The 26,932-nt window shown below is 45.7% G+C and overlaps 1 protein-coding gene across 1 annotated transcript in view; it reads left to right on the forward strand.

Annotated features, from left to right (window-relative positions):
- Dner (delta/notch like EGF repeat containing) overlaps window positions 1-26,932 on the forward strand; it is a 355,088-nt gene that overhangs the window by 235,124 nt on the left and 93,032 nt on the right. The window contains exon 7 of the mRNA XM_004662814.2: window positions 4,092-4,245. Within this exon, the coding sequence (XP_004662871.2) occupies window positions 4,092-4,245 (154 nt within the window). The remainder of the gene's footprint in view (window positions 1-4,091; window positions 4,246-26,932) is intronic.

Here is a 26,932-nt window from a genome sequence, read left to right on the forward strand (position 1 = left end):
TTCTAGAAAAAGGCGCTTTCCGTTTTAAAGGACAAGTTCTAGCAGTCGTCATTGGGCTCACAACCAGCCTCCGGCTACAGAGTCTCTGCCAACACATCTAAAAGGAAGACAAAGCGATGAGGAAAACCAGGTGGGGCATCAAACTCTTGCTGGAATGCAGGCAGAGCTCTGAGCCAGGGCAAAGAAGGCAGAAGGTACAGGTACAGCTCTCACTTCAGAGGCAAACATCTTTCTGTTATCCCAGCAGTTCCCATTCCTAAGACTTACTTGAAGATACTTTTTAGATTGAGGACTTGATTATGCAAACCACCACAAACACTTGTCATATTCCTTTAACAAAAATACACTTCACCCACAAAAGAAACACCGCATGCATCCTGGCCATTTGCTCGAGCTCGGAGCCAAGGTTTTATTGTCTGGCCTCTTGCTTGGTTGGCTGAGGTTGAGGTCTATCACTTTCCTAGTCACTGGTTGCAAGGAATGACCCCTTACGATGTAAAACATGAGATCATGTACAAGGGACAGGCTTTCTTAGAAAGGTAGACTGATGTGGGGCTAGGAAGGGAAAGACTCGATATACAAATAGAATCTCTCTGCAGGACGCCTTTAGTGGGCATTCCAGGTACATAAAGCTGATTCAATACTGGGAAATCTAGACATTCATTTTATACAATAGCCAAGCACAGATGACAAAGATAGATGATTTCCACAGACCCCAAATTGGCGTTTAACAAAATTGAACAATCATTGTAGCATCCTACAAGTGATAAATTCCACACATATCCCTTTGAGGTCAAAATTATTCTGGAATAGCTGAAAATATGACCTGGAGCCCTGGAGAAAAGGTGACACTATTATCATTTGTAGTTGGTATTACATTTTTGTTTTGTTTTGTGTGACTCACCTAAGAGCTGACCTATCGTGAAGGCTCCGAGGGATGACTGATAGCAAAGCCCAGGGGGCCTGTGTATCAGTAATGACTTCTAGCAAGGAAGATGGCTGTTTTAAGAATGGAAGAAAATATCTTGTTTTCAAACGATATCAAGAATTCTAAATTTACATGAGTATAATCAAGAAATGTACCATCATTGTACAATTGATTGAGACACAAATTAAACAGTAAACATTTCAAACAAATTAAAGAGAATTATGGGTAACTCTCCCTCCCCTGGGGAGATTCAAACATGAGTCTGTTCATCCCAGGTGGCCACAGGTGACAGGCCAAAGCACGACGGCGCCAAAGTTCCAATCGGGCTTGCTCACAGAGCAGGGCCTAGGGTTACTCACAGGAGCAGGCATGGCTCCAAGGTAGTTGCACCAGCACGAGTCCACCCTATGCTGGACGGCGAGCTCGTGAAATCTGCGTCACGGACTCCCGCCTCCAGTTCAGCACTGCCTTCGTCATCTAGCCAGGCGAGGGCGGGAGGAAGCGGCAGCAGAATGCCCGTGAGGTGCTCGTGGGCCTCCCGCGACCACAGACTTGGTCTCACAGTCCTGTTTTCCCCAAAGCACTGGGTTTGAAAATAGAGGATTCTGAGGTGAATTTCTTGGGGCATCCTTTGGTGGGAGGGTGGCTGGGAGAAAGGATGGGGATGGTGGTGAACTCTGGGTAGAAGGTAATTGAGAAGTTGGGGGCAGAGATAGGAACCGAGCAGAAGGAAAGAGAAGGAGACTCCATGGGAACACTGAACCTATAGGGAGAGAGGAGAGGTAGAAGGGACTTCTGAACCGTGGGTGGGGCATGGGGAGAGGAGAGAATGACAGGGAGAGACAGAGAAAGAGGAAGGAGAGAAAGAAAGAAAAGAGGAGAAGAGGGGCGTGTGTGTGTGTGTGTGTGTGTGTGTGTGTGTGTGTGTGTGTGACAGAGAGATAGAGAAAGGCACACAGCTCAGTATAGGAAAAGTGAAGGGGGTGGAGAGAGAGCATGTGAGCGCACAGGGCTTACACGGTTCAAAGGGGTAAGACTTACATGCTTCCTGGGGGAGGGAATGTGGGGTGTGGGAAGAGTTTGTGAAATGACATTCGGTAATGGACTGGAGGAGAATTTCAATAAGAGTCCACAGTCAATTGTCAGGTTGGTTGGACCTCTTGTAGGGAAGCAAAACCTTTGAAATCTTAATTATGGTGATTGGGAGAGGCAGAGAGGAAGATGGGAGGATGGGGTCCTAGATTCTTAAACAAAATTGTCTAGTTACCAGGCCAAAACATTGTGCATCTTATGATGGCGTCATGTTGTGCTGAGGGGAATAGGCCACACAGTACCCTCTCTGGGTTGTGCTGAGGGGGTACTGGGCAAAGATTCTGAGTTGATAGAATATGGAGGAAAGGGGAAAAGCCTCTCTATAACATTGGCAGCATATCTGTGAACCATTACTCAGGGGTCTGAGGCAGAGGCAGGAGGATTGTGAGTTCACGGCCAGCATGAACAAGATCTTGTCAGCAATGACCTTTAGGGAAGTAGGGTGTAGAGACAATGGTCTTCTGTGGAACTTTTGGACAGTAGAGATACCTTTTCATGTGTATGGCCTGGGAAGAGCGGTGAGAAACTTTAGATCTATCATTTTCCTTCCTTCTTTCCTTCCTTCTTCCCTTCCTTCCTTCCTTCTTCCCTTCCTTCTTCCCTCCCTCCCTCCCTCCCTCCCTCCCTCCCTTCCTCCCTCCCTCCCCTCCTTCCTTCCTTCCCTCCTTCCTTCCTTCCCTCCCTCCCTCCCTCCCCTCCTTCCTTCCTTCCCTCCTTCCTTCCTTCCCTCCTTCCTTCCTTCCCTCCTTCCCTCCTTCCTTCCTTCCCTCCCTCCCTCCCTCCCTCCCTCCCTCCCTCCCTCCCTAGTGTGTGTATATGAGTGTACACATGTGTGTGGAGGCCAGAGGTCAACTTTAGGTGTCTTCCTCTCCATCTTAATTTCTTGAAGCAAGATCTCTCACTGAACCCAGAGCTCACCAATTCTGTTAGAGTAGCTAGCCAGAAACCTCTGTGGATTTTTCTGTCTCTGTCTCCCCATTGCTGGGATTACAGGGACATGCCACCGCATGGTCTCTTATCTCTGCCTCTCCACTGCTGGGATTATAGGAGCATACCACCATGACAACACACCTAGCTTTTTTCCACATGGACTTTTTTTGGTTTATATTTATTTGAGAGCGACAGACAGAGAGAGAAAGAGGGGGAGAGAGAGAGAATGGGCATGCCAGGGCCTCCAGCCACTGCATCTGGCTAATGTGGGTCTGGGGAATCAAGCCTTGAACTGGGGTCCTTAGGCTTCACAGGCAAGCGCTTAACCACTAAGCCATCTCTCTAGCCTATTTAGACTTGTTTTGAGCAGCAAGGTGTTAATTAATGTCTTTGCCTCTCTCCTCTTATTTAGGAAAATATTTATATGGGCATTGGAGCCAGATTTATGTTTTTCTTAAAACTTTAACCTTCCATGCTTACATTGAGAAGGGTGCAAGATGGCCTAATTTAATTTGGATTTTACAACTGTCTCAGAAAGAAAGCTTTGAGTCAGTCTCTGTGAGTCTAATGTTTGAATTATGGCATTTTACTAAGATCATGTTACTATAATAAAAAAGTGGCTCTTGAAATCTGTTCTTTGTATTTTCACTTGCTCTCTGGAAACCTGCTTGTATCTATGTGGAAGTTGATTTGTCAAGTGATTCAGTAAATTCTTTCAATGCTCTGGAAAGCTGGCCTTGTAGGCAGGTGGTATTTCGGTTGCAAGCACCACCTGGGCCAAGGATCTGTACTAGTACCATGATATCTAATTGGATGGCTGTAGCGCAATATATCCACTCCAGCAAAACTCCATTTCCATGGGTCAGATTACTGCATTTTGAGTTTAAAACAAGTTGTTCTTTCCATTTCTATTTTTGGAAGATTAAACATGGTTAGGATAAATATGACTAAGCTATGAAAATAAATGTCCAAATTTCAGCTACAACGAGTCACGCCCTACTTCTCATAATGCTGTGACTTCAACCAGATAATGATGCAAGTGAGGTGGCTAAACTGCGTAGCACGGGATCATTATTAAAACACCCAAGGCATGTGCTTCAGAGGACTCAGATGTAACACACTCTGCATTTTTGTGTTGTAGGCAACGTTTTCCTGCACCTGTGAAGACCAGTACATAGGAACTTTCTGTGAAGAATTTGACGCCTGTCAGAGGAAACCCTGTCAGAATGAGGCAAGCTGTGTCGATGCAAATGAGAAGCAGGATGGGAGTAATTTCACCTGCATTTGCCTTCCTGGTATGGTTTCCATAGTTACAGTTGGTGGATATCTCTCTGTAGAATATGTGCTTATTAATTAAGGGTGATTAAACAAAGTGACCTCAAGACCTCGTTTTAATCTATCAGTCTATATATAGTCAAGGAATGGAAGAGTGGGAGAAAGGCTGTGTATATGGAGCTATTCATGCCCGTTGGCTTACTTTCTGATGTTAGACTGCTTTTATTTTGCCATTCTGCCATTATTGTTCTGGAAAAATGATATTCTTAGTCAAGTAGAGACCTGGTTGTTTCAGAAACCACTCTGCATGTATCTACTGAGATGGACTGGCACGTGCAGGGCGACCATGCTAAGTGACTTAAGGGTCGTGTAGGGTGAACTTCACTGGTGGTTTTACAGCCCTCAGCATCCTGTTTATGTTCATGTGTGTATCAGTCCAAGTGCCTGGCATGCTGTTCTCCACGATGGATGTACGTCTTTTACAGATCAGATGATAAGGATGTTTCTGTTTCAAAACTATGACCACAGTTGTTCTGTGACTTGCTTTTTCATTATGGCCGTGCTGGTAGAAACAGGCATCCTTCCTTGCCGCTGTGCACAAGCAGCCATGCTCACTAGAGCCATTGCATGGCGCCTATTGCGTTTGTCTCCGGGTCTGGCCCTTCCTCTAAACCCACTCATCTGAATGCTTAGCATCTCCATTTGGGCTTCCTAACCCACCTTAAGCTCAATCAGTGAGGCTCATTCCCCCCAATGCTACACAACTTGTCCTCCAGGAGTCCATCCGTTTCTACTGGCCAGACTGCCCTTCTCTGTCCACATTCTTTCAACTTCCAATTATTTTCTATTTTACTACCTGGGCCAGTCAGGGTATTTTTTTGCTGTGACAAAATACCCGAGGAAAACAAGCTAAGAGAGGAAGACTCGTGGTTTGGCTCATGGTTTCAGAAATGCTGTCCATGTTCACTTGGTTCTGTTGTTCCTGGACTGTGGGTGATGAGGCAGAACGCCATGGCGGGAGTGTATTGAAGATCAGGGCCACTCCCTTTGACGGCCAGGAAGCAGAGAGAGCAAGAGAGGACAGGTCTGGGAGCAGCTGTACATGTCAGGGCACATCTCTGAGGTTCTACCTGCTAATCACCCATTTAATTATGAATGCAGTAGTTTGATCTATTGATGAAGTTATCACCCTGACATCCCTCATTAATGTCATCAGCTGGGCAGCAAGTATTTGCCACAGGAGCCTTTTGGTGGACACCTCATAGCCAAACCAGAAGCACCTCCAGACTGCTAAAGTCCATTAGCTTCTACCCACAACTCCAGGACAGCTGCCTTGTTCCTTGTCTGTAACACTGGGACAGCCCAATGCAGTTTTTTTTTTCCTGTTTTTAAAAAATATTTAATTATTTGGAAAGAAAGAAAGGAAGAGAATGGGCATGCTAGGGCCTCTAGCTATTGCAAATGAACTCCAGATGTATATGTTGCCTTGAGCATCTGGCTTTATGTGGGTACTGGGGAATCAAACATGGGTCCTTAAGTTTCACAAGCAAATACCTTAACTCCTGAGAACTCTCTTCAGCCTGTTTTTATTCTATTTACTCTTAGTTCTGATCTCACTGGAAGAGAGGAATCAGGTCCAATGTGCCTTGATACACCCATGCCTGTGTGTCTCTGCTGTCCACCTGCTGCAGGTGATCACCTTCAGTGAGTGTCTGGTGTGGCTGCTTTCCTGTCTAAGCTGATTCCTTTCATTGCTCTTTGGATAAAGACCAAAATCTTTGGTTTCTTCCTCAGCTGAGACATCTCTGTTGGCTGCCCTTCCTGCCCCAGCCTCCCCCTTACGCTGGGCTCCAGCCATGCTGTTCTTTCACCTCTAGCTGCGTCCTTCTGCTGCGGGTTTGCCCTCTCTGGACTCTGTGTGTCTGGGCAGCCCTTCCTTTCTGTTTTCTTTTCGCCTGGTTAATTGCCCTCCCTCTCCCCACCAGATCTGTTATGGACTTTTGTTAAATGCCCCCTTTTCCAGGCATTCTTGGCTAAATGCTGTAAAATGGTCTTCCTCCACTTTCCTCTTTCCAGCCCTGTGTTCCTTTCCTATGCAGCTGCTGCTTTCAGTACACCTGTGTATTTGTGACTCTCTGATTACTGCTTATCTTCCTACCAGAGTTAAGCCCCAGGAGCGCAGGTCCCCATCAGTGCTGTTTATCCTTGGACCCCACAGTGCTGGACAAAAGATGGATGCTCAGCTGCCTTGTGGATAAGATGAGCTATTGAAAGAGCAGAAATGAGGGTTGATGTTTTCAATCATTTCCCTAGTGATGGGTCTTTACAAGCTTGCTCTCATGAGCAATGGTAGAGCAAATACTTTTCTGCAAATACATGCTGCACCTCCTTGATTAAAAAATCCTGGTAAATGGGTTGGAGAGATGGCTTAGTGGTTAAAGCACTTGCCAGAAAAGCCAAATGACCCAGGTTCAATTCCCCAGGACCCACGTAAACCAAATACATAAGTTGGGGCATGCCTCTGGGGTTCATTTGCAGCAGCTGGGCAGCTGGAGGCCCTGGCATGCCCATTCTCTCTCTCCCTCTCCCTCTTCCTCTTTCTTTGTCTCAAATAAATAAAAAATAATTTTTTTAAAAAAATCCTGGTAAAGATGCTTCTAAGCATCATGCCTATTTATTTCATATTTTGGAGTTTTGGTTAGGGATGCTCAACCACTAAAGCATGCCAATATTCCAAGCCTGAAATACTTCACAGTCTGAAATCCTTCTGGTTCCAAGAATTTTGGTAGAGGAAGCTTGATGTGTAGACTGAGAAGTGGAGGTTTTCAATGTTTAAATTGAAATGATTTTGGATCCAGATCTTATCTCAAAGAAGATGCCTCCATTTTTAAAAAGGCTCCAACATGCATAGAGTTGGAAGGATTTTAAAAGAATTATTGTCCTAAGCATTCTTTTTTCCTCCCCCAGCATCTGCAGCTCTCTTGTCATTGTTCTCCCCTGCATCTTCATCCCAAGGTAGCTTTCCATCAGTGGGGGCCTGTCAGCTACCCTGCCTGTGTCAGTCTCTCTGACTCTCAGTTACTTCCCTTCGTTGAATAGAGCTGGGTCTGCGAGATGGTCCTCCTTCCCCAGGCTCTGACCTGGTCAGAGGGAGGGGAGACCTTGGAAACATGGCACCGGCACTGTGACTCACTCTTGGTCCAGGCAGCTCGTTCCTGTGGGTTTCTTCAGCAGACTTTTTCTTTGCAGTTCCTTATTCTCTGTAGCACTTGTGTCCCGTATGTCTCTCTTTCCCTTCTAGCTTTTATCTGCTTCCTAATAATCTTTTTTATTGTAGTCATAGCCAACATTCAAAAATTACACAGTGCAGGTTTACCGAGTGTTCACCACATGCCTGACACGCACAGGGCTTTCCAAAGGTAATTCAAGCACATCTATGAATTAAGCTCCCTCAGTTAACCAAAGTACAAGAATTTTATGGTTTGGGTAAGAATAATAGAGGACCACTGGGTTCGGCTAATTTGCAAGACCACGTAAATCCTCAAAGCATGATGACTTCCAGGAAAAGATTAATTTCTACTTGTCTTATAGTGAGGTGAGACTGCTCACCTTTCAAGAGGTGTTTCAGAGATCCAAGTCCTTTCTGTTAGTAAGGCAGCATGTCCAACATTGCTCCTGTTCCAACTGGATGTGGTGACATTTGTCTGTAATCCCAGCATGTAGGAAGTAGAGATAGGAGGATCAGGAGTTTAATATCCTTGGCTATGTAAGTGAGTTGGAGACTAGTCTGGGCTACATGAGACCTTGTATCAAAAGAACCCACAACAAACCAAACAACAGTAATTTCTTCAGAAGGAACTGAGAGAACTTGAGGGTTCTGTGTGACTTCTCTTAGGGCACTGCCTCATCTGAGTATATACCACTTCTACTACCTGCCACGTGCCAGAAGCCAACCGCTGGACAGCTGCAGGCCCTGACTAGGGGGAGGAAACAAGCTGGGGAGCTCCTTTTGCTGTCTCTGTTGTGCTGGGTGTATGTTCTGGTAACTTCTGGGGACTTGGACCCAGGTCCTCTGCTTGCTTCACACCACTGATCTCACTCTACCCTCTTTCTGGTGTGAACCCACACAAAACGTCAAGGAGTCTTTCTTGCTACAAACTAGTGGTTCAAATCTGGGTTGTTATTTCAGATTTTCCAAGTCAGAATGATGTCTTATGAGGTGAAATAGTACACTATTTTACCAAAAAAAAGGAGGGGGGGAGTGGGCCTGGTTGCTTAAATTTAAGGATTTTCTACTTAATTTCACTCCAGAGCCTTAGGAAGTTACTTTTTCTATTGGGAAACTACATTTCTTTTGTAAAGGTGCTACATACAAGTTTATTGACATCAATGAGTTGATCTTTTTTTGACATAAGATACATACTTAAGAATCTCAAACTGTGAGATAGCTACATTTGGACAAATGTTACTCCATTGTGCTCTGGTTATACCATGTCTGATCATGCAAAATTATCTTACTTGAGGAATGAATTAACTCAGGCAAGGTTGTAGTTATTAGAGGACAAAAATACCCCAAATGATCTCTTCATGGAGGTATCGTTTTTTTAAAAAAAAATTGTTGTTATTTTTATTTATTTATTTGAGAGTGACAGAGAGAGGAAGAGGCAGATAGAGAGAGAGAGAGAATGGGCCCACCAGGGCTTCCAGCCACTGCAAATGAACTCCAGATGCATGTGCCCCCTGTGCATCTGGCTAACGTGGGTCCTGGGGAGTCAAGCCTCAAACCAGGGTCCTTAGGCTTCACAGGCAAGTGCTTAACCACTAAGCCATCTCTCCAGCCCCATCATGGAGGGGCTGCATCTTGATGCTGCATCTATTATTCTTGAGAGAACATTTCTTCAGAAGTGAAAATATCAATTTCAGCAGAGAATAGGCAACTTCAATTTTGTTAATATTTTGGACACTTTGCTTTAACTCTGATGTCTAATATCTTTCTGTTTTGATTCATGACCATTCTAGAGTGTCTGAATACAGTGTATTAGATTTTGAATTGATTCACTAACAGATTCTCTTCTTTTGTCTTCATTTTATTTTTAATATAATTGCTTGGAAGAATGAGTTTTCTCATTGTTGAAAAAATGTCATATAGTTTGAGAAAAGACATATGCATGTCTGAACAACATAGCAGAGACTATATATAATTGTCAAAATTTCTATTACATGAGGAAAATTTTATTAAGTATGATTGATATTTTTCTTGAAACTGTCTTACAATACTTTAGAAAAGAAATTATGAAAGACGTCAAATAGAGCTGGGTTATCTAACAGGAAACCTTGTGTTTGGATTGAATTGAGTGAGGGTCTGTCTTAGTTTTTGGTCATTTCCTATTACTTGGGCCCTGTCATGGGCCGTGACACTTGAACTGGAAGTTCAGCTCCTTTGGATCCAGTCTGCCTGGTTCGGGGCAGGAGCACACATGTCTGCCTCTCCATTACCGTTGCCAAGCCCTGTACGTTGGTTAGCAGACACGCTGCATGACTAAGATGAAATTAAATTTCTTTAATCAGGAGTTATTTTATCACAGCCTTCTAATTTCAAGAATGTAATTTTTCCTCAAAGGAGCTATTTCCTTTTCTGAAAACAATAGCTGTGATGTGCATTCAGAGCTGCCACTGCCAAAATACTATTAGCACTATGTGATGCTTTTTCCAACGTCACAGCGCTGCATTGTTCTGAGTAATTGGTGATTTTAGCCTATTTTTAAGCACTCATCAGTGCTGAGGAAAGAGGAACGTAGCGCATGCTCCCATCAGCTTTACCTTTGGTTTTTGGAGAGACCCTGCAATCTTGTGAGTGATCAGGCTGAAGCGGGCCACTTCCTCCTGGGACAAATCTCAACTAGAATCTGCCATGAGTTTTTATACCTGGCCGCACTCAACTGGAGAAGTCTGTGCATGAATGGGTCGGGCTGCTGGATTTTTTTTTAAAGGCAGGCATGGTGGCTCATGCCTTCTTTTATTTTATTTATTTATTTATTTGAGAGAAAGAGAGAAGTGGGGAGGAGAGGTAGAGCGAAAGAAAGAATGGGTGAGCCAGGTCCTCTAGCCACTGCAAGCAAACTCTAGACACATGCACCACCTTGTGTGTCTGGCTTTATGTGGATCCTGGGGAATCAAACTGGGGTACTTAGGCTTTGCAGACAAATGCCTTAACCACTAAGCCATTTCCCCAGCCCCAGGCTGCTGTTTTTTTTTTTTTGTTATTGTTTTCAGGGTAGGGTTTCACTCTAGCCCAGGCTGGCATTCCTTATGGAGTCTCAGGGTGGTCTTGAACTCGCGGCGATCCTCCTACCTCTACCTCCCGAGTGATGTTATTAAAGGTGTGTGCCACCACGCCTGGCTCCAGGCTGCAGTTTTTAACAATGGGTCAGTTCACCGGCTGAGGAGGAGGCTCAGTGGTAAAGCACTGGTCCCACAAGCATGAGGACCTGAGTGGGATCTCCAGAGGTCACATAAATACGGGTGTTGCTGGTATGTGCTCAGGACACAGGAAACCCCTGGGTCTCACTTGCTAGGTAGGCTAGCCACATCAGTGAGCCATAGGTTCAATGGGTGACCCCATCTCAATAAATAAAATGGTGATGATAGGAGGAGCTACTAATATCTACCTCTACCCCATCATGTGCACATACATCCATGCACACATACAACCACACACACATGAACATGCATACACATACACAGTACACACATACACATGCAAGAAAGTGGACATAAAGCAAGTTAGTTCAGAGTTTTGGACTGGAAGGAACTTCATGTGTGAGGCTGGAGGGTGAGGCTGCTAAACTCATGGGAAAAATAGAGATGTGGGTCCTGTCACTGTGTCTACTTGTTATTTTATTTTATTTTATTAGTAATTTATTTCTTTATTTGAGCGAGAGAGAGAGAAAGAGATAGATAGAGACAGAATGGGTTGCCAGGGCCTCCAGCCACTGCAAACAAACTCCAGATGCATGCACCACCTTGTGCATCTGGTTTACATGGGTACTATGGAATCGAACCTGGGTCCTTAGACTTCTCAGGCAAGCCTTAACTTCTCAGACATTTCTCCAGAGTCCCCCTTTTCAAAGCAGAGTCCCACTGTAGCCCAGGTTGGCCTGGAACTCTTGGTGGTCTTCCTGCCTCAGCCTCTGCACACTGCAACTGAAGGCGTGCTCTACCATGCCCTGGCTCCTGGGTCCACCTTTGAGTCAGAGTGCTTTCTGCTGCAAAACATCAGTAGCTTCTCTGTTTCTCCTTACTTTTGAATACAGCAGAAGGTGTGGGCAGTTCTAGTAGTCCTGAATGCATTGCACCTAGGCTCACTTATTCCCTTCTAGGAATATAGATAGAATTAGTTGGAACTAAGGGGGACAAAACCAAAGTTATAACATGGTACACAGTAGCTTTTATGACTTTCCAGCTATGTGACCCTCCAAACCTTTCCTAAACCCTGCAGGGTCTGTTCACTTTTTAAAATAGAGGCTGCTGTAAAGATCTTCCAATCACTCATTCATTCTTCCAGCCAGCAGTGATCTATGAAATGCTCTCTAGGTGCCAGTAACAGGGCTACTTAGGAAGCAGAGCCACCATTCTAGTGGCAGTCATGGTTAGGGAGGGAGATGGAGAAACTACGCATGTGTGTGTGTTCTTTGGTACATGTGTGTTTGCATATGTGTGCAAAGGGCTGTATGTGCGTTTTCAACAGCAAGATGTGAAGATAAATGCTGCAAAGAAATAAAACAAAAAGACAGAGAAATGGGAGTCAGGCGATCAGACAAAGCCTCAGAAAGAGAAATATTTGTTTTTGTTTTTTGAGGTAGGGTTTCACTGTAGCCCAGGCTGACCTGAAATTCACAATGTAGTATCAGGGTGGCCTTGAACTCATGGTGATCCTCCTACCTCTGCCTCCCGAATGCAGGGATTAAAGGCGAGTGCCACCGCACCTGGCGGAAAGAGAAATACTTGTTAAGGGCCCTCAGTGAAATGACCTTATCAGCAGTGTGGAGGATAGCAGGAAGAAAACACGGGGCAGAGGCAGTGACCATACGCTACCGTCTGAATGCTTGTGTTCCCCAAAGCTCACGTGCTGAGATGGAATCACCCAGCGAGATGGTGTTAGATCCTGAAAGGTGATTGGTCACAAGGGTACAGGACTAGGGAATAGAGTTGTTGTCCTTATAAAAGAGGCTCTGGAGACCTGCCTCTCCCTTCTCCTATGAAAGGGCATAAAGAAGGCACAGTTCATGAGGAAGAGACCCTGACCACAACTTGGATTTCCCAGCCTCAGCTCTGTGAGTACTACATTCGTAATGCCTGAGTTATTTGGTCCTAGCAGCCTGAATGGGCTAAAATAACATGGAAGGTTCTGCGGCAGGAATGTGCCTGGAGTGTTTGCAGTGGGGCAGCACAGAGCATGAGAGCGAGGGTCAGATGTTGGGCCAGGTAAGCTGAAGGACAGGGACAGCATCCCATGGGAGCCACCGAGGGGCCTGCTGGAGTGGGCCACCTGATATCTCTTAGGAAAAGGCCACTGTGAACCCATGGAAAGATGAGGCTTCTCAAAGCCCACTGGGGGTATTGGGCCCTCCCTGCAGCTGGCCCACTGCTCGTGGAAGTGCTGGGCGGGGCGCGGGGGGGATCTCTGAAAGCAGAGCTGATGGTGTTGGCTGCAGAGCTGGAGAGCTGTGTGTGGTAATGGGGAGTGGTGATGGCCTCAAATTTTGTTTTATGAGAAGTAATTCATATCCCATTAAAGTGCCTGATTCAAAGGTTTTTAGGTTTCTTTACAGAGTGACATAACTATAACCATAAGCAATCTAAAACGTTTTATCACCACAAAAGAAGCCCTTACTCCTTACCTCACACCCTCTGACTCTCCCATCCTCCCCATCCCGAGCCCAGGCAACTACTCAATTTTCTGCCTCTCTAGATTTGCCTACTCTGAACATCATGTAAGTTTAGTTATGTGATGGACAGATAGCTGTTTATGAGTGGCTTCTGCTATTTAGGACAGTGTTTCCAAGGGTCACCCATGATGTGGTGTGTGCATGCCTTATGATATCTTTGTACTGCTCCCTGTTTGAATTCATCATCACACGTTATTATCTGTTCACGCCCAGGCACACGTTGAGTGGCTTCTACGTGTAGGTTACTGTGGACGACACTGCTTTGATTTCCCCTGAAGTTTTCTCACTTGGGTCCTCCTGCGGGGTCTCTCTTGCTTCCTACTTGCTGTTGTGATGGAGAGGCAGTCTTCTTCTTCATCTTTGTCTCCATCTTTTCCTCTTCCTCCTCCTCCTCATCCTTCTCCTTCTCTTTCTCCCTCTCCTCCTCTCTCCTCTGCCATGTTCTATGTCCTTCCCCACTTCTCCTGTATCCTGTCTTCAAGGATCCTTAGGTCTTCTCTGTCTGAAAACAGACCTCCAGACACAAGGATGTGGTCATTCATTGGCGTCTCCATGTGTTCACCATCTCTTCCTCCTCTTCCTCCTCCCCCCTTCCGCTTAGCCTCTAGTTTCTTCTCTTTCTTCCCCCTGTGCCCTTTCTTTATTACTGCCACACACTCATTTGTATTGAACTGATAATTTTCTACCTTCTGACTCCGAGGTCTGCAGTGGCACCCTTCCTGCTTATTTCCAGGGCTCCTTCCTTGTGCTCAATGGTCACGTCTTCAGGAGCATTTCCTGCTTGGTTTTCAGAGCATCCTACCATGCTGTGTCCATTCTCCTCAGTTCTCTCCACCCTTTCCCTCATTGCTCTCTTTTCCACCTTTCCTGGGAGTTTGGTAGCAATTATTCGTCCTGAGCTGTTACCTTAAGGATGGTTTCCAGACCCTCCTTCCAGCCTGGCCTCTCATCTCAGCTCTGGCACCATCATTATTGGACTTGGCATTGATGCATCTGCTCACTCCTCCCAGTGCTGGCCTGTGTCACCTCCCACACCGACCTCCAGCCTGATGTTCATTGTCTCTGGCTTCTGTTGGTGGCGCTTGCCAGTGTCCTCTCCCTCAGGCTAGATGCTGGGCCATGCCAAGTCTGCCCACGTCTCATTTATCTCTGGCCACTCACCAAGCCTGCCTTATTTATGATGACTATTTCCCATCTGTCCCCTCTTCCTTTTCCCTCGTGAATGTTCTAGTTCAAGCCATCATTACCAGATGCCTGAATGATGGCAACAAGCCTCTGTTTCTCTCTCTGCCCTCTGCCCTGCTTTGCTGCCTGCTCCCAGTGATGTTTGCAAAGCCAGGCTTGGGCTGATGTGGAGCTGCCCTGGGCTGAGAAGCTGGATTGTCACTGGGTCTTGGCTGTCCATCCACACCGGGGTGAGTGGTGGTGTTGGCTGTGCCGCAGTCCAGTGGCTATCCTAAAGATTCCATGTGATTATACCTGTGGTGCTCAGAGGGGTACCTGTCTGGTGCGCAGCAAGCACTCACAAGCAGATGCTGCTACCGCTGTTGTCCAGCTAAGAGCCCGAAGCTCTGCCCAGACCTTTGGCTTCAGCTCTTTGTGGCCATCGTGGGCCACATGCGGTCTCCAGCACCTGCAGTCTGCACTGCTGCGCTCACAGGAGAGCCCGACTTGAGCGGGACCAAGCCCTGCCTACTGTCCTTGGCCTCGAGGCTGGCCTTGCTTGGTCATCATGGCCTTCTCTTACGGTCTTCATGAAAAAGAAAGGACACATGGTGATTATGAGCATGCATTTGTAGTCTGCCATCTTTCCAGAATGTCAGGGTCACAACAAACTTTGCTTAGCTCCTCTGAGTCCAGATTTTCTTTTCTTTTTTTTTTTTTTAAATTTTATCTTAAAGAGAGAGAGAGAAACAGAGGGAGAGAGAGAGAAAAAAAATTGGCATGCCTGGGCCTCAGTCACTGTAATTGAACTCCAGATGACACCCTATGGGCATGTGTAACCTTGCGCTTGCCTCATCTATGTGGGATCTGGAGAGTCGAACATGAGTTCTCAGGCTTCGCAGGCAAGCACCTACACCACTAAGCCTTCTCTCCAGTCCCCGGCTTTTCTTATCTATGAAGCAGAGTGACAGTATTGAGCTGGTAAGAATAAAAGAGAACACTACATACATATACAGACGTGTGCACATATATTTATGTTTATATACTATATATTCTATAGTTATACATGTATGTACAAATGCATACACAGCGCACATGCATAACTATGCACATAACGCAGAAGCAATACACACATGCATGGGTGCACACACATGTGTACCTGCACCCACAGACACACTAGCCCCAAATCAGAGATCTTTCAAGGACACCTCTGTGGGAATTTGATTGCACAGTGCCCTCTGCAGACTTGTGTGTTTCCTCCCTGAATCCCCAGCTGGTGATGCTGTCCAGGAAAGGTGGAGCCTTGCTGGAGGAAGTGTCACGGGGTGTTGTCCTTGATTTCATCGTCCAGCCTCTCTTGCTGTCCTTGCTCCTTCTCTTTCCCCTCCATGCTGATGTGACACTGTGGCTCCTGCTTCCTGTGCCTGCCATGCTTTCCCACCTTGATGGGCTTCCTCTTGCAATTGTAAACTGGAAATCAGCCCTTTCCTTCCTCCAGCTGTGGCTGGGCGGGTACTTTGTCCCAGCAATGAGAAAGGAACTGACATGTAATCCCTTTCCAGCTGTGTACATTAATGAGAGAGAGGGTAAGGAATGGAACTTTGCCCTCATTCTGCTTCCACAGGCATTGCCCAACCCTTCATCCTCTCTCTCTCTCTGTGTCTCTCTCTGTTTGTCTGTCTGTCTCTCTCTCTGAGTGCAGATGCACATGTGGAGGTTAGAGGAGAACTCCCAGTGTGTCAGTCCTCAGTGGTGAGGAGGGGTCTTTTGTTGCTTGCTGCTTTTTTTGCCAGGCTCGCTGGCCCAGGAGCTTCTGGGCTTTTTCTGTCCTTGCCTCCCATCTCACCACAGGCATGCTGGGATTAAGCGAGCTATAGCACCCAGCTTTTGCGCAGATGTTGGGGATCTGAACTCAAGTCCCCATGCTAGAACAGCAAGCCTTTGCCTGTGGAGCCATCATCTTCACAGCCCTACATGGCATGCATTTTCAATTCCTCAACTTTTAAGATCTCTCTCCAGCTCTGAGGCTGGAACACAGGGCCCGGCACATGAGGCAAGCGCTGTCCAGCTGAGCTATCTCCCTCGTCCTCTCTTTTGATTTCAGTTTCTCAGGGACAGTCTCCAGGGCTTCCTTAGTAAGAAGCACTTTATCGGAACCTCTCTTCACTCGTAATCATCAGTAATGTCTTTGCGCAGACATTTATATAATGAGTTATTTCTCATGTCCTTGATTCTGTGCTAGGGTTTGGGAAACCAATCACCAATTCTCTTAAAGAATAGGGAATTAGGTCTGAAAAGACTGCGGTGCCAGGTGTATTGATTGGCTAAAGGACACTCACATATGAAGTAAATGTCTTACTGGTGTAATTACTAAGGATCCATTGCTCTCTGATTCCCCCCATAATCTGAGTTATATATAAAATCTTAGATGAGTAATAATTGTAATGTTTGATTTCAAGTTCGTAACTGCAGATCATCCCCCAGGTTACTACATGCCTTCCTTGGGATCATCTGGCAGGCTTCTTGATCTTCCGCTTGCTAAGACTGCCCCATAGCTTCTTTGGCAGGAGAAGGAAAACACCAGCATACTTTAAAAAATTATTAATTACAGACATTCTTAGTGTGGGAACATCTTGTGTTGGTGCCATCCTTTCCCTTGTCCCTGCCCCTATTCCACCAGAGACCCTCCTCAGTGGGGTTGCAGGCATTCCCTGTGGGGTGGGGGGGGGTTATGCATTGTAGGATCAGCTGTCAGTTGCTGGGGGGAGGCAATGCCTCTGGGCGTGATGTCCCAACCTGTAGCTATTACAGTTGCCCCCCTCTTCCGCAGAATTCCTTGAAACATGTTGGGTGTTTAAGTCTACTTCAGTGAAAACATGCTTTTTTGTTGTTGTTGTTCTTTTTCAAGGTAGGGTCTCACTCTAGCTCAGGCTGACCTGGAATTCATTATTTATTCTCAGGGTAGCCTCAGACTCTAGGCGATTCTCCTATCTCTGCCTCCCTAGTGCTGGGATTAAAGGTGTGCACCACCATGCCTGGTTGAAGACATGCATTATTAATGTGTTACCAGGTAGTTTGAGGGTGTTCTCTGGGAGACCACACTTTGGGGACCACTGTCCTAAATTTCCTATGTCGGACTGAAAGTTCAAACTATGTTGGCACATTGCTTTGCAGTTCCAAAATCTGTACATATACCTCATTCATCTCCAAAATGTTGATCCACCTGCAGTGTTCCCAAGCACCACGTGAGTTGCTGTGTGGGGCTCAAGGGTGCAGTTGACCGACACGGTTGCTGCTGCTTGGACTCATCCTGGGACCTAGCTGTCTCTGTCCTCGCTTCACCCGTGATGGGTATGAAGGTCGAGTCAGTGCCTACATGAGCTCATTCAGCTGAATAGCACATTACTCTGACTCCCACGACGGTCCTTTCCTCTGTACTGCTTGCATAGTTAGTTATTAGATGTGATTGGTTCTGTTCCAGCCTTCAGATTAAGCTTTCTGATTCTGTTGATTGCCATCTCTCTCATCACCTGTTCATATTTCGTGTTCCCATTTTAATTATGTTTTATAGATGACCTCCAGTCATAGGTCTTTGGTGCTAGCCCTTGTTGTATCTGTCCGCATGGTAGTTTTCCCTTGCCAGCAGAGCTGATGTTGGCGCTGAACAATGTCTGCCTCCCCACTTGGAAACTGCGCCCTGTAGAGACGGATTATCTTGATGGTGCACAGGTTCCTGCTATTCATTTCTTGCCCCAGGGTGCTAACAGTAGTCACTGCATCTCAGCAGTGGATGTACCATCTGCTCAAATCCCCAAGGGTGAGGGTTGAGGCTGGTGGGCTTTCTCGGTATCATGAGGCTTTCTGTTCAAGTCTAGTAGCTTCACCTCACTGCACAGGCCAGACTATAAAAAGACCAGGAACTCTAAAAATAGCTCTCATTACAATTCCCACCTTGGAAGCTTTCAGGACATGGCTGCAAAGAAACAATTAGGTTCTCACAGAGCCAAAGCCATGGAGGGGAATAGCTCTCACTTCAGTAGAAGAATTGTGAAATAAATTTCATACACAAACCTGTGGGGTTGGAAAGAAAGGCGTGTGCTTTTAAAAAGCTATAAATCATTAATTAAAAAAATACACAAGTCATGTAGTCAACTTCTCTTATATGTCATGTCCTTTGTCCTTGACCTCTCAAAGGATTTCTTTCACCTGAAGGGTCCAAGCAGGGTCATTAATAATATGTGAGTGTGTGTATGTGTGTGTGGGTGGGGGGGGGAGGGAGGTGATTCTTTGTTATATTGTCTGAAATAAAAGGTACTCCAAAGGGTATAGTTTTCATCCATTCTGAGCATCCTAGAGAAACTTAGCCATTCTCTGTCCATATTATACTCAATATTAAGTTATAATCCTTACCCAAATATAAAAGTATATCAAATCAAGCACTCTCAAAGTCCATTACACAAAATATAGTCTGTAAATGCCCACTGACTGAATTTATGGTTTAATACCTTTCTTAAATGCATCTGCTCATCTCCTGCCTGGCGCTTGTTTCACAAACTGGATCTCTCTGTAGGCCACACTGTGACCTGCCCCCTCTTTTGTTTAATGTCATTGCTTGTGGTCAGCCTGCTTTGAAAGCACAAGGCTAGGGCAGAGCCTCCCCAGTTGTTCCACATACCTATGTTTGTCATGTCAGAATCGTTTCCAAAGAAACAATAAGACCCTGTGGGTTCTGGTTAGTATCTTCAAGTCGCCAATTTTGGATCAGTTTACATGCAGGATATCACAATGGCAAATGCGGTACTTTGAGATGGTCTTTCATTTTCCAGCAGTGATGCACGCTCCCTGGGATTCTGCCTATTCAGTGTTCCTCCCATGCTGCTTCTCTGCTTTGTGGAAGAGCAGTTCCCCCTGGTGTAGGCTCAGCTCATGGCCTTGCTGCTTGGTATTTGTATTTGGTTAATTTTTGCATGTTTGGGATGTCAGAATGCATCACAACTGAGAAGATGTAGTGTCAGGGAGAATCTATCAGACATGATTCCAATTAAAATGTTTAGCTTGGGAGGCAGAGGTAGGAGGATCGCCGTGAGTTCAAGGCCACCCTGAGACTACAGAGTTAATTCCAGATAAGCCTGGACCAGAGTGAGACCCTACCTCGAAAAACAAAAACAAACAAACAAACAAACAAACAAACAAATAAAAAACCCACAAAAAACCCCCGAAAATGTTTAGCTGGGTAATTTATTTTTGATTAATGACCACAGTTAAAACCCGAGGCTGTAGCTGACACCGAGATGCTCACCATAGCTCCAGAATCACCATCGTTTTGAGGGGAGGCGTGGCAGCTGGCGGCTGCATGGACTCCTCACCTCCTCACATCTTGGGGTTCAGAAGCAGAGAGGAGACAGGACACGTGCCTGGCTGCCACACATCCTGGCCTGGTCCCTGTAACTAGCTTCCTCCACCAAGGCTTCATGTCCTAAAGCTTCAACAAACTTCCAAACTAGCGCCACCAGCTGGAGACCAAAAGTTCGTACAGACGAGCCTATGGAGCCATTGTACATTAGCACACCGCGGTTCTGCCTCATGTGTGGTTCAAACTTGCACCACCAGCAGGAGAAGTTTATTATTCTATTTTCAGTTCTTGTCACAAATGAAATAGAGCTGGCTGACTCAAAGACCTGAGCATCCCAGGGAGATATTTGCAAGGAGATGAAGACCTGCAGACCCCTCCCTCACCTGGGTCCCATCCAGCAGCAGGTGGCTCTAAGCCGGCATGTGCTTCACCACTCATCCCCTGTATTCCAGAAGCAGCTTTGATGCGCTGTGATGATTTCCCCTGTAGCCCCCACTGTGGTTAAGGATAATTAGTTCTTTCCATATGCGATTGGATTTTACTTTTTCAAAGCTTTCTTTAAGATATTTTCACATCTTTCTACCTGATTTTAGAGGTGACTTAATGGCCTCCTATTAGGTACTCTAACCTTCCATGTAACTGTTGTAATTACCTTTTCTTTGTTAACGCAAATACCTGACCAGAAGCAGCTGATGGGAGTAAAGGGTTTATTTCAGGCTTACAGATTCCGAAGGAAGCTTCACCGTGGTGGAGGAAGCTGGCTCACTTCCACACATCCACAACGGAGAGTAGGAATAAAAAAATAAAAAAGAAAGAAAAAAAAGAGAAAAGAATAGCCAGAGCTCAAGCTGGGCCAGAACACATCTTCGGGCTGGACTCCATCGCAGGATCCACCCTTGATGACACTCTTCCCAGAAGATCTCCATTTCCTAAACATTCCAAGCTGAGGACTAATTTAGAAACTTAATTTCCAGACACCTCTGGCTATGAGGACATTCCATTAAAACCACAACAGTAACATTTTACTTCTCACCCCTGCTATATTTATTTCCTGATTCTTACAGATGAAATTCTATCTCAAGTAGTTCTCCCCTTCCCCAGAGACCCTCAAAGTTAGTTTGTTTCTCAGTGATGTCACTAGTAGATGACAGTGTTATGTTTTGTGTCCTTCTCACATGTTCACTTGGTCCTAAGGCCACTGTGTGAAAAGGATGGTGAAGGCTATGTTACTTGGTGAGTTTAGGAAGAGAATGAGGCTACAGCATTGTGGTGATGGAGGCAGTGGACACACATGAGGAGCAAGGAGGCCGGATTATGTCCTGCCTTTTGGCCACTGGGTGAAGTGTTTAGGTTTCATTCCATACCTTTTGGAAAGCCACTGAGAGGGTTTATTTATAGATGGAATGGGAAAAAATGTTTCTCTGGCTGCTGCCCTGTAGAGAATAGATTATGAGAAAGCCAGTGTAAAGAGGATGGAGTGGGAGGCCATAGCTAGCACCCTTCCTAGCGAGAGGCAGTAATGTCTGGGACTAGATATAAAAGGCATGATGGGTTGTGACAAATAATTCCAAAGGTGGCCTGTGAATGCTTGTGGCCTGGCTATAACGAGCAGCCATATCACTAGCTGGGCGCGGAGGCTTAGACAGTTATTCATATTTGCCCCGCTGTTATGTCATAGACCTCTTCAGTTGGGAACCAGAATAAAGCTCATTGCCTCTGTGCATTTTCAGGGAAGTTAGATGACGCTCTTGCCTTCTTTGCATGCTCTTACCTTTTCTCCATTCTTTGCCAGATTTCCACTCGGAAACTTGTGGTGAATCATCAGGGACAAAATTCTTGTCTATGTATGTTACAGAAAATTCTCTCAGGACACACACAAATGACCACTACATGGTATCCAGACCTGTTCTACTCAACTGTTACAGGTCTAGCTAGTTATGTATTGTCTTTTTCACCACAACTTTACGTTTCTCATACTTTAAAAATACTCAAAGACTTTAAAGTTCAGAGGGGGAAGTCTCAATGTGGTATCATCATGGAAGGGGCACTATTTGCCTTTTGAGTGTGAAAACTTTTATATGAGACCATCTAAAGCAATGTAGGACTTCACTCACTTGGTTCTAGTAGGCTCCTCAAACTACTGTGGCAACCCCAAACACTAAACACATTAAGAATGTGAGTTAATGGTCTGGAGAGATGGCTTAGCAGTTAGGGCACTTGGCTGCAAAGCCAAAGGACCCAGGTTTGACTCCCCAGGACCCATGTACGCCAGATGCACAAGGGGGCGCACACATTTGGAGTTCATTTGCAGTGGATGGAGGCCCTGTCATGCCCATTCTCTCTCTCTCTAGCTGCCTATTTCTGTATCTCTCTCTCTCTCAAATAAATAAATAAATAATAAAATATTAAAAAAAGAATGTGAGTTAACCTCTTAGACTTATAGCTTTTTAATTTTTTTATTAAGTAGAAACTTTGTATGGACACATCACATGTGAGTACCACAATTTCCCTCCTCCCCGTCCCCACTCCACTGAGGGCCTCCGTAGTGGAATTGCTGGCACTCACCATGGCTGTGGGCTATGAGCTACGGCAGCGGCAGTCACTGCGGTCGGGGAGAATGCCCATAGATACTCCCTCCCACCCTGTGGCTCTAACATTCTTTCTGGCCCCTCTTCTCCAAAATTCCCCGAGCCCTGGTGGGTGTGCTTTATGTTCCCATTAGTGCTGAGCTCCCAGCAGCTTCTGGACTTCTGCTCTGGTGAGTTCTGAGCGTCCTCAGTGTCTGTCTCCATCAACCTGGTGCAGGATGTCAGGCTCCCTGGAAGCAGACATTTGCTCATCTCAACAGCTCCTCTGTGGTTTCGCCTGAGCCCTATCTCCTGTGTGAGTGCGGCTCATCTTCTGCTAGGGAATCAACTTATCCTTATCTTGTTGATAGATGTTGGCTGTCCTCAGTTCCCACTGCTTTCTGAAAATGAAAAACAAAAAACAGATTTTCCAGTGTCCAGTGAGATCAGGATAGGTTAAAGGGGATAAGCCTTGTTGATTTAGAGATATTTTGATGGGTGTAGCCTCACCTTTGGACAAAGATTGGTGGGATCTTCTCATTGGAGTCCCCGATCTTGGTTTCTATAGGATTCTGACCTGGATTCCAGTTCCAGCTATGGGTTCCTTTCCACCAAGCAGATCTCATAGCCAATCAGGGAGCCACTGGCCACCTGCCAAGGCTGGGTGCTACCACTGCACAGGTGTGTGCATCTTGTCAGGTGGTTGCTTTCCCATAGCAGTGTGCCTGCTTGTTCATGCCCTTGCTGGTTGTTTCCTCCTGCAGCTCAGGTAGTGCTTTGTGGCACTATGTGAGCTAACCATCTGGGAATTGGCTTCCTTCCACATTCACCCAGATCTCCTGATTTTCTGCGTTGGCAGCATGTGGTGTCTTTGGAAATAGGGTCTTGCCTTTCACCTCAGGCAGGTAATCAAGTGCTTTGACAGGGGCCTGTCTTGTTTTGGGGACCTCGTAGGTTTCTCTGATCAACATCTCAACATGGGTTGTAACCTATTTCTCATACTAGGAGTGCTAAACCACAGCCAAATGTTTGACAATTTGCATACAATTTTGAAGTATCAAACAGCGGTCAGATTCACCTTACTCATAGTGTTAGATTATTAGGCCTACAAGAACTAATTAAGTGTAAGGAAATATTTATATGTTATCACACAACTGTAGTTCTTTAAAGGGAAAATTTGATATTAATAAATATAGCTTAAATGTTTAATTAAATTTGTAAATGGGACTAAACATCAATTAAAGAGGTCATTAAAAGTGATCCTAAAACTTTTATGTTGCAGCTATTGGTTTTAGCCAAAAGTTGTTTGTAGGTAGCACTCTCTTGGAAACAATTCAGTCTCCTACACCTTGAATTAAGAGCTATTGTTTGAAAATATTTTAACATAATATCATATTGAAATATTATGTTTTGCATTTCATGTGTGTTTATATATGCATGTTTGTGGATTGTGTGCTTGTAGAAACCAGAGGACAACCCTGGGTGCTGTACCTCAGATGCCATGCCCTCCCATTTTTTAAAAAAATATTTATTTATTAATTAATTGTTTATGGACATATTTGTGTATGGACATGCTAAGGGACCTCTTGCTGCTGCAAAGGAACATCAGACAAAGCAAGGGCTTTGAACTGCTGAGCTATCTTATCAGCTCCCTCCCCCTTTTTGGAGACAGGCTCTCCTGTTGGCCTGGAAATCCCCTAATAGGCTAGGCTGATTGATTAGCCCTGAACCCCAGGGCTCTTCCTGGCTGTTTCCCCAGCACTGAGATTGTAAATGTGCATCACTGTACCTACCCCAAGCTCGCTAAAAAGTGGGTTTTGTGGATTCAACTCAGGTCCTTATGCCTGTGCGACAAGCACTTGACCAACTGAGCTTTCTTCCTAGGCCCTGTTTGGGGATTTTGAAGTAGCTTTTTGTCTTGGTGTTAGACTTTTTAATCTAACGCAGGTTTAACCTATTATTTTCTCATATCCATGAGTGATCTAGAATGTTCTGGATTGTTCTGAGGCATGTGAAGACAAGCAGAGTTGTAGAGTGATTGCCTGGTTTCTGTCAGTCTGTCATTTATAGTGGTTTGGCAGGAAATCAAAGCTCAGGCAAATCATCTCTCATCATTGACTTATTTTTGTGGATATCAGATGCCAGAGTTGACAGTCCTTCAAAAGTAATAATGCAGAAGGAAAAGTTTCTATGTAGCTAGACTGTACTCGGAATATTTGAAACATTACAGCATGAGCAAAGTTGTATAAAAACATCTGCATAAAAATTAACGAAAGGAATCATCATCAGACTATTCACGGTCCTGCCACACAAATAGTATGACGAAAGCTGACATTTGAGTATTTGTTTAGTTTTGGTGTGTGTATGTGTATGGTGTGTGTGTGTGGTATGTGGTGTGTGTGTGTGTGTGTGTGTGTGTGGTGTGTGGTGTGTGTGCGTATGGTGTGTGTGTGTGAGTGGTGTGTATGTGTGGTGTTGTATGTGTGGTGTGTGTGTGTGTGGTATGTGGTGTGTGTGTATGGTGTGTGTGTGAGTGGTGTGTGTGTGTGGTGTTGTATGTGTGTGGTGTGTGTGTGTATGGTGTGTGTGTGTGAGTGGTGTGTGTGTGTGAGTGGTGTGTATGTGTGGTGTTGTATGTGTGGTGTGTGTGTGTGTGGTATGTGGTGTGTGTGTATGGTGTGTGTGTGAGTGGTGTGTGTGTGTGTGGTGTTGTATGTGTGTGGTGTGTGTGTGTGGTGTGTGTGTGGGGTGTGTGTGTGGTGTGTGTGTGGGGTGTGTGTGTGGGTGTGGTGTGTGTGTGTGGGTGTGTGTGTGGTGTTGTGTGTGGGGGGTGTGTGTGTGAGTGTGATGTGTGTGGGGTGTGTGTGTGTGGTGTGTGTGTGTGGGTGGGTGTGTGTGGTGTTGTGTGTGTGGTGTGTGTGTGTGGTGTGTGTGTGTGGTGTGTGTGTGGTGTGTGTGTGGTGTGTGTGTGTGTGGTGTGTGTGTGGGGTGTGTGTGTGTGGGGTGTGTGTGTGTATGTGGTGTTATGTTTGTGTGGTGTGTGTGTGGTGTGTGTGTGGTATGTGTGTGTGGTGTTGGGTGTGTGTGGTGTGTGTGTGTGTGGTATGTGTGGTGTGTGTGTGTAGGGGGTGTGTGTGTGTGTGTGCGTGTGCGTGTGTGTGTGTGGTGTTGTGTTTGTGTGGTGTGTGTGTGTGTGTGGTGTGTGTGTGTGTGTGGTGTGTGTGTGTGGTGTGTGTGTGGGGGGTGTGTGGGTGTGTGTGTGCGTGGGTGTGTGTGTGTGTGTGTGGTGTTGTGTTTGTGTGGTGTGTGTGGTGTGTGTGTGGTGTGGTGTGTGGTGTTGTGTGTGTGTGTGTGGTGTTGTGTGTGTGTGGTGTGTGGTGTGTGTGTGTGTGTGGTGTGTGTGTGTGTGTGTGTGTGGTATGTGTGTGTGGGGTGTGTTTTTGTGGTGTGTGTGTGTATGTGGTGTGTGTGTGCACACACATGGCACGGCGTGCGTGTGGAGGTCAGAGGACAGCTTCCGATGCTGGTTCTTTACCTCTGCCTGCCTTGAGGCTCTCATGGTTCACAGCTGTGTCCACCAGGACACCTGGCCTGTGAGCTGCCAGGAGACTGTCCTGTGTCGGCCTCCCTTCCTGTCCTGAGCATGCTGAGATTACAGACCCTACTGCCACGGTGTCTATATTTTTTTGGGTGGGGGGGAGCCAGGTAGGGTCTCACCCTAGCCTAAACTGACCGGGAATACACTGTGTAGTCTCAGCAATCCTCCCACCTCTGCCTCCCAAGTGCTGGGATTAAAGGTGAGCCCAGCTACAGTGTCTATCTTTACATGGGCTTTGGGGATTTGAACTCAGGCATTCCCACTTGCGTGGCAAGTGATTCATTTACTGAACCATTTCCCCAGCCTCTTTTTTTTTTTTTCTGTTTTATATCTTGTGTTTTCCAAGTTTTTTCATAACCATTGCCCACTTTAAAATGTGAAGCATATTAGTATGTTGTTTTCCTCAAACTTGTCTCTGGAGGGCTTCATTTTCAAAATTAATAAAATTCTGGGATTTATTTAAAGCTTTTGGCCACCCAGGTGTTGGAGGAGATTTATGTTCTTGGTTTTTTCATCACACACACGATTATGTTACTTTCCAACAAGCTCACCATGGGAGGCTGGCTCCACAGAGAATGTGGAGTTGCATTTATGACTTCAATGAGTATTAAGGGTAATATATTAATGTGCTTAGCATTTTATGTGCTTCAATCTCTTTATCTTTATAATGAAGGGATATGTCCCAGAGGTAACACACAGATTCTTCTAGTTCTAAACGAATATCAGTTAAAAAATTTAACACCCAGATGTCATCTTCATCTTGTTAGTGAGGTCTGTGGTCACCCAAGAAAGGTGGCCCTCATGTCTCTTGGTCCCAGGGCAACAGTGGAAGTTTTAGGTCAGAAGGAAGCTGCTCTTTGGACTTAATGTCCAGATGACGTTCTGTTTCAGCTTATGAGATGGCACTCAGAGTAAAGGATTAACAAAGGGAATGACGTAGGAACCACATCTCTCAGGCATGCTGACGGTCCCTGGTTCTCAAACTACAGAAGGTCAAGGATTGCGGGGTCCTTGCTAAGGCTGCTGCTCCTGTGAGCGGCATTTCACTGAGTGTCTGGGGGTGGCTCATGATGCTTT

The sequence above is a fragment of the Jaculus jaculus genome, chromosome 4 (genome assembly GCF_020740685.1).
Source record: "Jaculus jaculus isolate mJacJac1 chromosome 4, mJacJac1.mat.Y.cur, whole genome shotgun sequence".
Lineage (NCBI taxonomy): Eukaryota > Metazoa > Chordata > Mammalia > Rodentia > Dipodidae > Jaculus > Jaculus jaculus.